This window comes from Actinia tenebrosa, unplaced genomic scaffold (genome assembly GCF_029948245.1).
Source record: "Actinia tenebrosa isolate PJP-AT-01 unplaced genomic scaffold, QUT_ActTen_1.0 PGA_scaffold15__27_contigs__length_11533743, whole genome shotgun sequence".
Classification (NCBI taxonomy): Eukaryota; Metazoa; Cnidaria; class Anthozoa; order Actiniaria; family Actiniidae; genus Actinia; species Actinia tenebrosa.
The window spans coordinates 5,256,637-5,268,883 of NW_028292575.1; the positions used below are offsets into that span (position 1 = coordinate 5,256,637).

Below are 12,247 nucleotides of genomic sequence, written 5' to 3' on the forward strand. Positions count from 1 at the left end.
AATAAAATAGAATCATCTGTTGCACTGCGGTTCTTAAAATAAAAAGATTGATATATATATATTAGACTTAGACATATAAATTCGTAGACATATCTGAATCGAGTTCATGCTAAGACTTCAAAAAGCTTTTGAACAGGAACTAAATACAACATGCGAACTTAACCCTCCCCCCTGAATGATAGTCTACAACTCAGGGTTGTTTCTGTTGTAAAAAAAAACAAGTCAACAAACATAAACAACACTGAAGTCATTCCAGACGGGATGGATGCACTAGGGGTAATTTTCCTGATGGATTTAGTCGAAAAATTGCGTTCATTATTAATTTTTTTTCACTAGAAGATCGACGAAAATATTCTGAAAGCAATGTTCGTATCTGTGCGAAACACCAGGGGACTCACTGCCACAGACACGGTTTGCGACATGCGATAACATTAATCATAAGAATAATAAGGACTTAATAAGAAATAATAAAATCTAGGTAGAAGGTTGGTACCTGTGGGGATACCGCATGGACCCTCCTCGGTCCTAGTACTAGTATAGATAGTCACTGTCGTAAGAGCGAAATTCTTGCCGTTGTCTGGTAGTAAAATTAACACATCGTTAAGTCTATACGGTGAGATACGTACGGCACACAGTACGAATGAATTTAAACGTGTAAGTCCTTTCAATGCTGGGGAAAACCGTTAGCTTATTTGTTGTCGACAAATATTGTCTGCATACCATGCACGTAGTATGGTAATGAGCTTGGGGTTTTGTTTTTAGTTCCTTTTTGTCCCTTTTTATTTTTATGTTTCGGCTTACGTGTTTTCTCGATGTCAATGGAAGTGAAGATAAAACGCCAAAAAAATCAAAGGCAAATAATAGAAAATGCCCTTTTTTAGCTGGTTTGTAATTCTTTTGAGTGTAGTTGAAGTTTTAGGGCTTTAGAACTGATATAACAAAGGAATGAAGTAATTTTTCCATTCAAGTTGTATGTTTTTAAAGAACGTTTCTTAGAACGTATATACCTCATATTTGTTTGTTTGTGAAGTAAGTGTAAGTTAGTTGCTCAAATCACTTCAATGAGTTTAAATTAACACTAAAGTGTTGCCAAGAGGCCTGAGTTAAATCTTAAAGCTTAGGTTGATGAACTTGCGTCAAATGAGAAGCGACTTCTTAGGCAGATCTTACTGCAAAAAATACGATAAAGTTCTGTTTCTTGCTCTTTTGGTTACTTATCTAGAGTATGTTCGTATTTACGGAAAAGGATTAGAAAAATGAAAGGAATTTAGTTCAAGGGAGTTTAAAGCCGAGGATATTTGAGAATTGAGAAACAGCAGGCTCTCTTAAAGTGGATAAGATAACAAAACAAAAAAAATATACTCCTGTTCCATTCTTTGGCACTAGAAGACATTCAATTTTTAAAAAAATTTTATCTTTGTCTATTATTGACGTACGAAGACGCCCGCGAAGTATTTTTCATATTTTGGAGTACACTGAAAGCGTTCTTATAATAATGATAGTTTACAAGTTTCAATTAATGAGAAAATTATGCTTTTAAAGCGCAAATATATAGCATTAACGTTCATCTGGTTGTTACAAAAAAACAGGGCCGGAACCAGGGGGGGAGCACATGGGGACATGCCCCCCCCAATAAAAGCTTAAGGTCACTCATAATTCCTTTTGCTTTTAAAATTTGCATGAAATGTTGTTTGATTAAATGAGACCCACGTCAATCTGCACATTGAGCATTTAAGAATCACACTCACACATTACTCCTTGTTTTGTTCTTAATTTTTGCTTGGTTTATTGTTTGTTTGTTTGTTTGTTTTTGTTTTGTTTTGTTTTGTGTTTTTTGTTGTTTTTTTACCTTTGGTTCTGTAGTTTTTTATTGGTGACCTTTTCCTCTTTGTTTTAAACTCTAAAAATAGAGGTAAATCAAAAATTAATAGAAATAATAAAATATACTATTTATTAATATTCATATATAATTTTAAAGGCCTACTAGTATAGAAGTATGTTTTCAGAGTTATACCTAGCTGGTAATAGACGTCGTTGCTCGTTGGCGTGGAAGCTGGTCATAATAATGTATTTATTATAAAATTATTAATTATCTTACTTTATTTAATTGTTCTAATTTTTAATAATAAAACCCTTATCATTTAAAAAAATTCTTTTTTGCAAAGAATTAACCCCATTATCACTTTATGTTTTTTTTAGTAAGAAATAACAAAGGTGATTATTGAAAATCTCGCGCACTGATTGGTCGAGAAAACTCACACTATCCCACGATAATCACCTCCAGCGATAATCCAAATGGCGGCCAGACGCTTTGTTGCTGGTACCGGAAAAAAAATGTCTTGATCTTCTTCTTTTTTGAAAGAAATCCCTGTGTATTTATAACTAAAACAATTATTAGCGAAGGTGAAGTGAATATCGGAGACTCGAATTCTCGGTAAATATTCCCCGATTATTCAATTCAACTTGGCGAAAATGTTAAGTAATAGCTGAACGATTTCGTTTCTGTAATGTTTTCATTCTACGGATATCTTTTGAACCAAAGCGCCCTTTGAAAAAGAAAACGGTTTTCAAACTAAAGGATATGAAAACGGCTTCAAGAAGAGCAAGAAAGGGCAAGATTTTCGAATGCTTTTAATCAAAAGCCTCTGAAGATCGTAAAAGCTTTTGAAAAGACACATTTGAAAGAATGAATTGTAGTTGTCCAGTCCTGTTCTAATTTGTTTCTTCCATTGCAAATATCTTAAGGAACAGGTCTTAGTTAATTCACTTAATTTCTTTTTACAATGTTAAAACTTTTTCAAGGACTAAGGCTAGGAAAGAAAAGAAATCATACTCAAACGAATGACACTGGGACTAATTCAAGCATACCACAATGAAGTCGTTTCCAAATCTGTTTTTTTAGGTGAAAGTGTTACTTAAAATTACTGTAATCATAAAAAATAATTCGACCGGACATTTCCTTTTAAGCTCATTACGCTTTTTTTCTTGAAAAGAATCGAAAGGGATGATTCTTAGATAGCGTTTTTCAACGTAAAACCCCTCAAATACTTAAAAACGCATTATTCTCTAATTCCACCATGAAATGTAGGTTTTAAATATGGCACAATTTACGACCAATCAGAATCAAGATCTAAAGGATAGTAATAACAAGTGATAACGTCCGTAATGCGAAGAAAAGAGAAAGTCGTAGTTCTTTGGTTGTCGCTTCACATCGATAGCAGCTGTGAATGAAATCTTTAGCCCCTCGTTAGAATCACGATGCTGCCAGTCTTAACTCCACATCGTGGTTTCCTGGCAAAATAGAACGGTAGCAATGCAATGCACCGCTGTCTTGAGTACACAAACAGAAAGCTGCTTGGAGCTACGTGGCATAACGTTATTGTGATGCTGTTGGCTCTTGTTGGGAAACTCTATCATCCTGATCGTTGTCGGAGTGAGCTCGAAAAGTATGAAGAACACCACAGGTATCTTTATTGCTAACATGGCGCTCTCAGACCAATCATTTTCCCTCTCCTTGTCAGTCAGAGACGAATCTAGTGGAGATCTACTTTGGTGACCGCCCGCTGGCTGATTAGTGGAACCGCTGGCTGGGGTACTGTTGTAAACTAGTGTTCTTTCGGCAAGAAACTTCCACGGCTGCTGATTGTTTCGATATTCAGTCTTATTTTGATAACTATAGATAGATTTACGCTATCGTACTTCCTCTAAAGCGCTTTCTGATGACAAAAAGATCGTGATTCTCATAGCTTCATTAAATGGGTTTTGGGCGATCGTTATCCATGGAGTTACTTCGAATCTTCAGCGTAGCAACTCATGACAACCGACTTCATTGTTTCATCCAGTGGGATCCCAAAGGTCTAACATACGAATCTTATTATATCTCTGTCTTTATATGTTTTGCTCTAGCGCCTTTTATCCTCATGGCAGTAGCTTATTCTTTCATTTTTGTTCGACTCAAAGGCCAGCAAAGACGTATAGGGTGTTTCGCTAATCCGAGCCACAGAAACACTCAACGCTCGATGAGACAACGCAAAGTCTTCTATCTCTCCTTTGCTATCGTAATCTCATTTTGCTATAAGCATGGACGCCTTTGAACACTGTTGTCTTTCTCGATCTTTTTATCAAAGATTATTCCATTGAAGAAAAGTGTAGCTGGGAATACTTTTCTTTTTATCGGAGTGTTCCTGGCGTACGCTAGCTCTGCCGTCAATCCTTTTATCATATTTCTGTTCAGATTCTAAGTGTCGTGTGGCTTCGAGGGAGATAGTTCAGGCGGATTGGAAGACATTATGTGCAGAGAAGTAATCAGGTTACAAACATTACTAATATTGAATTGCAATATTACAATAATATAGGAACACTGAGTAAGCAGGTTGAACATTGTCTCCGATGTATCGCTATTATTATTTTTATTTTTATTTTTTCGTAAGGGTGAAAGACAGATATGTAGATAGATAGATAGCACCTTGATTTCAGTACGATGATTTCATAAGTGTATAACGCCTCGTTACATGAGACTCGTAAGATAAAATCCTATTACAAACAATGCATGATTTAAAAAAGAAACTAAGATGAACTTACTACCTATATACCATGGTAGAGAGAATTAAAGAATGAATGAAGAAGAGAGAGAGAGAGCGAGAGAGGATAGAATAGAGAGAGAGAGAGAGACTACTTTTCCTCAAAGGGCGAAACGGACTTTACCCACCCTTACCCAAGTTATTAAAAATCTATCTTGTCTAGATTCGATTCTAAATGGATTTTATGAATGTATTTTAAAAGGTTTTAGTTATTATAACACTGAGTATTATAGACAAAAACACTAGAATAGCTAGCCCACCGTGTTAAAATCACTGAAAATGTGCGTGCACCATGATAACAGATATTGCCATGCTTAAATGTTGTTTGACATTGATGTGAGATTACTAGTCCATGTAAAACCCCGGAAAAATATATTACTCGACCATTTTATTCAAAAAAGCAGAAGTTTGAGTCGTGGTGACGACAGTATAAGCGCCTGAAGAACAAACACTGAACTAAAATAAAAATATTATCAACAGATTGAATTGTTTTTGAAATATAAATATGTACATATAGGTATAACTAATATATAGGTATAACTAATATATAGGTATAACTAATATATAGGTGTATAACGTTCGTCATGTATGACGTTTAGAAATGATTGCTGCAAATGTTATTTTTCATCTTTAATTATATTTTATATTATGAATATATAGATTGGTTGTATAGATTTTTCTTCTTTAACTCTATATATATAGATATATAGATTGGTTGTAATGGAAGTATTAAAAAGTCACATATATAAGTCGTATTTTCTGTTTGTGGTTCAAGAAATGTCACAATTGATTATATTCTTCATGAAGATTATGGTGATTATGATTAATTACTAGTAAATCGCATTGATAAATGTCAGGAATTAGTATTATATTTGTCTTTTTTTAGATCGATATTTAGAAGCAAGAAAAATAAAATATTTGATAGCTAAGTATTTGTCTTTGGGGGGCGGGGGGGGTGGGGACGGAGGGCGGCGGGGGGGTGGGGGGGCAATGCTATACTGATACATACAATCTTCATAACCATTGTGTATATATTTCATCCACCTAAAAAAAGCTTGTTTACATTGGTGAGCTCACATTTATATAACATATTAAATAAAAATAACTGGGGAAAATGGAATGGAATGAAGAAAAGGAAAGAAATAAAAAACGGAGGAAGAAAACTGGGAAAACGAAAAAATAAATGGAGGATAAAAATAGGTGTGGATGGACGACGGAAGGATGGACAGATGGACAGAGCTATAAAGTCTTTTAACCTATTTGAAATAGATAAAGAGCGACTGCTTAGATATTTTGGAATTACTTTGAGTAGCCGATCACAAATCTTTACCGAAAGAGAGAGAGACTTCTTGGAGAGAGCAGAAAAGGTTACAAGAATCAACGAGAAATCGGCCTGAGTAATCAAACTTATGTTTCAAAAGGGTTCTTTTGCTTAGGATAAGAGCAACTTTGTCCGACTGAAGCAGTTGGATATGTATGGTCTTATTAACACCAGTAATACTGGCGTCTGACAATCGTTATTGATCCTGTGTCAAAAGCCTTCACCTGTTCTCAGAAATGTAAGAAGAAAAAAGGGATTGGAAAGGAAAAGGAAGAAAGAAGAAAAGGAATGGAATGGAAATGAAATGAAAATGAAATGAACTGAAATGAAATGAAAAAAATGAAATGAATGAAATGAAATGAAATGAAATGAAATGGAAATGAAATGAAATGAAATGAAATGAAATGAAATGAAATGAAATGAAATGAAATGCAATGAAATGAAATGAAATGAAATGAAATGCCCTGCCCTGCCCTGAAATGAACCAATGAAATGAAATGAATGAAACTGAAATGAAATGCCCTGAAATGCCCTGCATGAAATGAAATGAAATGAAATGAAATGCCCTGACTGCCCTGAAATGAAATGCAATGCCCTGAAATGCCTGCCCTTGCCCTGGCCTGAAATGAAATGCCCTTCCAAATGAATGAAATGCCCTCTGCCCTTCCCGCCCTGAAATGCCTGCCCTGCCCTGCCCTGCCCTGAATGAATGAAATGAAATGCCTGCGCCCTGAAATGAAATGGAATGCCCTGCCCTGAATGAAAATGGAATGCCTGGACTGGAATGAAATGTGGCCCTGAAATGCTGCTCCGCTGGGCCCCGCCAGCCGAAGGGAAGGGAAGAGAAGGGAAGGGCCGGGGGGGAAGGAAAAGCCCCGAAAAAAGCCAGGGAAAGCAAGGGAAAGCAAGGGAAAGGAAACGAAACGAAACGAAAGGGAGTAAATTGCAAAAGGATAATAGAATATAAAATAAAGGGAAAGCGCAAGCCTAAAAATAATAAAAGTAATCTAAATTTATCCTAATATTCGCCTTTTATGGTTTCTTAAGACTCCAGCGTGGCTTGGAAAGCACACTGTACGTAATTAGCGAAAGAACAGAAAATTTACAGGGCTATTTAGGATGTTGTGTCACGCTTTACTTGTGCTATATAACTTTACTTTTAAGCATCAACCTTAGTTTGCTTTGGAAAGAGAGGAAGGAGAGGAAAGTGACCGAAAAAAGCAAATATTCCAAATGTTTGGGCAATTTTTTCCAACGAAAATCTAAATTTATCCTAATCTGAACACCAGGGAAATAGAAGAATACGATAATTGATCATTTCCTTCTCTACTCAAAATTAAAGCCGTTTTTTCTGGCTTCCTAGTATCAGGATCATTTGCCTAGCCTTGGTAATCCTGATCCCTAGTAGTATTTTATAGTGTAGTATGATCAAATCCTTCCTGGGTTTAACATGAACAGGATTAATAATATTGCCTTTCTTTCTTTATAGGACTGACAAATGTATTTATAAATATATAGGTAAGCGCATGAAATATAATTAATGGTACTATTGCCTAAACCTAGTATTGCTAGCTCAATGCACAGGATTATCAGGGGGGAGGAGGGTTACACAGAATAGCTTGTGCGCGGGGGATGGGGGTGGTAAGGAAAAATTCATATTTTTTTCGACGCGTGTGCGGGAACATCTACCTATGGATAAGGGTTTCTCGAGAAGAGAGAGAAGAGAGAAGAGAAGCTCAGAAACATATAATGCAAGAATGCAAGTTCTTTTGGTGCTTTAAGCATAATCGTTCAATGACAATCAAATCTAATCTTCGGGAGGTATTGTATTTTCATTGGCCCGAACCGGTGCTGAACCAACAGCTGCACCATTTTTAACTGATCAACGGATGAATAAATGAACGATTAAATAAATGTAAATGAACACATGGGCGGAACAGGTCACTATTTGTCGGACTTGGTAGACTGGGGTAACGTTAATGCCCTCAATATTCGAATATTCCAAGGTTTTGAATTTTCTGTTGATACACCACGATTCACTAAATCCTTCCCATCAACCACAGCGTGAAGTCAGTAAGAGAAGAGAAGCAACTAGGTAGAGGTGTTTCAAAGTGTTTAGTATTGTTGAAGTTGTGCATTCTTTACTTTACGTTGTTTGCGTATATTTAGACATTGAAATAAGGCTTACCCTTTGAAATGAGTCTGTGATAAATCAGTACAGCGGTATTTGACTAATTTGAAAACGGTCTATTGTATCCAATTGATTTATATATCTCGAGAGCTGAACAAGAGCCAAAAACTTGGCCCCACGTCACAATAACAAATATACCCAAATATATATGTAAAGTTTTTACCGACCAAGCGATAATAAGAGATAATTTATTTTACGTCAGAACACAGGTAGTGGTTACCAGAGGCTCATGCTAAAAGCTAGACAAAAAGTCGTCAGTACGCGTGAGTACCTGGATGATAAACGAGTAAATGAACAACTAAATGAACCTGATTGAAGCGAGTTACAATATGTGTGGGTGTACCGATAATCAGTCTGACCATGCAGTTGACGTAAAACCGTTGTCGAGTTTCATATCGAGTGGGAGGACTGCGGTCAGGATAGATAGACGTCATTTCCAGTCTCGTGTGGAATTTTTATTAGATGAATGGATGACAATGCAAGTAGTTTTAATTTCTATGGAAATTTAAATGGATAATTGCGAATTGGGGAGGGGAGGGGAGGGAAGGGGTAGTGCTTGCCCCTCAAGGGAAGACTGGTAATGAGGAGTCATGAGGTCCATTCAACTAATTGATACAAGGCAATATAATGAAATACTCTTTTGGCGGGATAGTACATGACGGGCAGCGATTGCCTGTGATTGTAGGCTTACTGATTGATATAAGCATAGAATACTCTCTGGTTGATAGCACATGACGAGCAGTGTCTGCCCCTCAACAGAAGGCTGGTAATGAGACTATTTATGACATTCGTTCTGCTGATCGGTACCACTGAAGTAATATGCATTAAGTGTTTTCTCGCACGTAACAGAGCAAGCGAACAAATGGTTGCGGTGAAAACGAGTTCGTAGGGGATGTTTACAAGAGTGTACAAGTACAATTCTCGGTTTTCACCCACGTGACTTGGTGCATGACAACGGTTGCTAACCGCCATATTGGTGCACAACATAGTGTAAACAAAAGAGATTCATCACAATCGAGCGACTAAAAGTCAATATTTTCAGCACATTTTCTATAATGGTTCTTTGTTTAATGGTAAATTGTCATACCAGGAGTGTTCGTGATAAGGGAATTTCCCTCTTTCGTGTTCCATCGGTTAGAAAAAGTCAAGGAGAGGAGGCAGAAGAGCTGTCGATTGAACGACGTAGAAAGTGGTTGGCCGCCATTAGTAGGGTTGGGTTATCCGAAGAAATCATCAACAGTGGGAGAATTTGCAGCCGTCACTTCGTTTCTGGAAAACCGGCTGCCAATTGGGATAAGTTTAACGTCGATTGGGTGCCTACATTAAATTTGGGACACAACAAAACAGTAGTAAGTGAGAAAAACTCTGATCTTCAAGCCGCGCGAAGTGAACGTGCAAAAGTGAGAAGGAAGAGACAACAGGAAAGAGCATTGTTCGAGTCAGCTGCAAAGGTAGCGAAACTGGATGAAGAAGGCGCTACAATCGACAATATTTCTTTTGACTCTCCTTCTTTAACTGAGGAAATCAGCCAGATCGCAAATGACCTTCAATCAGCGAGTGATAAATCAAAGTTGCACTGCCAAGATGGCGATTTATTGGACGGGATTACTTCGAAGCTGGAGGAACTTTGTAAGATCACTGACTCTAGCACACAAACAAACGAAGTTAATCCAGAAATGACCGAGTCAAGCACACAAACTGAGGAGTTAGATTATATGTTTTCTCAGCCAAAGAAAGCCCCTTTCGATCGCGAAGATATGCTGGAAGATGGGAATGTACTATTTTACACTGGATTGCCTTCAGCTACTATTTTACAAGCTGTATATGAACATGTAGCCCCTCATGTGGCAAGAAAGTCGTTGAGCTTAACGAAGTTCCAGGAACTTGTCATGGTCTTGATGAAACTCCGACTTAATGTGCCATACTTGGATCTTGCATACCGTTTTGAAGTGTCTGCACCAACTGTCTCCAGGATATTTTTTACCTGGATAACAATCATGGACATACGACTCTCTCAACTAATATATTGGCCTGAGCGGGATGAACTATGGAGAACAATGCCTCAATGCTTCGAGTTTTCGTTTGGAAAGAAGACAACAGTGATTATTGATTGTTTTGAGGTCTTCATAGAAAGGCCTACCAACCTGCTGGCAAGAGCCCAGACCTTCAGCTCCTACAAACACCACAACACTGTAAAGGTATTAATTGGAATCACTCCACAAGGCACCATTTCCTTTGTATCAAAGGCCTGGGGTGGCAGAACATCTGATAAGCTCCTCACTGAAAACTGTGGTATTTTAAATAAACTTGTGCCTGGTGATCTAGTAATGGCCGACAGGGGATTTACAGTTCATGAAAGTGTGGCATTCAAGAGAGCAGAGCTTGTTATACCAGCGTTTACTAAGGGGAAGAGCCAGCTGGACCCCATCGATGTTGAGAACACCCGAGGAATTGCAAATGTCAGAATTCATGTGGAGAGGGTAATCGGTTTGCTGAGGTGCAAGTACACAATTCTGAAAGGGACACTGAGCACTGACTTTCTCATGAGCAATAAGGAACAGGTACCAGTCATTGATATCATTTTAAGGGTGTGTTCTGGTCTTGTTAACCTTTGTCCACCAATCATTCCATTTGACTAGATTATAAACATACTAATTATTACCAAAATTTGAGAATTTGAATTTATTTATAAAGATAAAAATGAAATACCAGGATATTCTTGTATTCAAAATGTCATAATGTATTGGTGACACAAGAAATATTTTTCTGCTTTGTTCCTGTCAGAGTAGCTATTTTATTTTTGGACATTGCTGATGAAAACTAGTGTATCTTAATTGTTTATTATTAATTCTCAAATTTACTACTATTTTGTTGCATTTAAAGCACAATAGAATATAGTGGTCTTTCGTATCACCTATTTCAAAAAAACAGTTGTCACTGCCAAAGGCAATAGTCGATTCGAAGGTGTAATATATGAAAATAAACGCAAATAATCAAAGCCTTTAAAGTTCTTTCAGGCTACAAACAACACTGGATATCTCAAAACTCATTAAAAAAAAACAAAAAAAACACAAGTGATTGTTGGAACTATGAATAACCTATCACCTTTCTCCTTTAGCGATGACAACCTTTCTTAAATGAAATAGGTGTATAGATATGTTTTTGTGTAATGAATATTCTAGTGGATCGAAACCAACTGTTATTTGCTAAATAGCTACTATGATTATTAACAACTTTGTATTTCTTTCATGGTATTAATGCATTTGCTCTTCTAAAACAACATTACTGTTTCAAATAAAGAGTAGATGATGGCTAGTGAACACTAGCGTGTTCTAAACACATATTCTAAACTGATGGAAACATTGTAATTTTACCAATTTCCAAACACTGAGCCAGATGTGGGCGCATTTTGGGTATGTCAAATGTAAAGTCTCGTGGGCTGAAACCATAAACCAGACACGTAGCAAATGCTATGGCAAAGATTCCACAGTCACTCCCATTCAGTTGTTGCTGGACTGTTACATTTTCTATGCCTACATAGCTGTCTGCCATTAAACTCTCTACCTGTTCTTCAACCTCTTTGGCAATGATATCATGGTAGAGACTATCATGAGGTTGACCATGCCTGGTCTACATCCAATAGAGCTTATACAGACCCAGTGCATATGTCCTGTATGTAATATTTGAACAAATTCTGAAGTGACAACATCAAAGTTCCTAATGGGGCCAAGGGTTGTTTTTTGAAAGCTCTCTATCAGAGGATTGACTTTCTGTAGATGTACTTGTGCTTTCTGAATTATTGTACAGTCCAGCCATCCAGTAGGTGAATTAATGATGTCAAAATGACTGTCATTGAGGCTACCAAGGGAAGCCCTCTTGTCTAAAACCCCTTTAGTCACTTGTGTTATTTTGACATCCGATTCATCATCACTGGAATCAATAATTGATGAATAACTAGTAGATACAGCACTAGCATTATTACCAATGATTGTACTTTCCTTTTTGTCCAATTTAGCTGCTTGCATTTGTGGAATACTGTTTTCACATTTTAATTGGCTTGTTGATGCAGCACTAACAGTGTTGGCTTTTGAAGAAGAAGAACAAGTGGTAGGACCAATAGAACTAGATGCAGTTACTTTGGCTGCTTGAGACACC

At 37.0% G+C, this 12,247-nt stretch overlaps 1 protein-coding gene across 1 annotated transcript; it reads left to right on the forward strand.

Annotated features, from left to right (window-relative positions):
• Positions 1-9,013: 9,013 nt before the first annotated feature.
• LOC148910922 (uncharacterized) lies at positions 9,014-11,442 on the forward strand. The gene has a single exon (XM_089030302.1). It carries the CDS (start codon positions 9,148-9,150, stop codon positions 10,729-10,731), a length of 1,584 nt encoding a protein of 527 aa, XP_088886428.1. The 5' UTR covers positions 9,014-9,147; the 3' UTR covers positions 10,732-11,442.
• The last annotated feature ends 805 nt before the right edge of the window (positions 11,443-12,247 follow it).

Bases quoted from the DNA above. Each gene is read 5' to 3' on its own strand.
- LOC148910922 (XM_089030302.1), top strand. From the start codon at position 9,148: ATGGTTCTTTGTTTAATGGTAAATTGTCATACCAGGAGTGTTCGTGAT.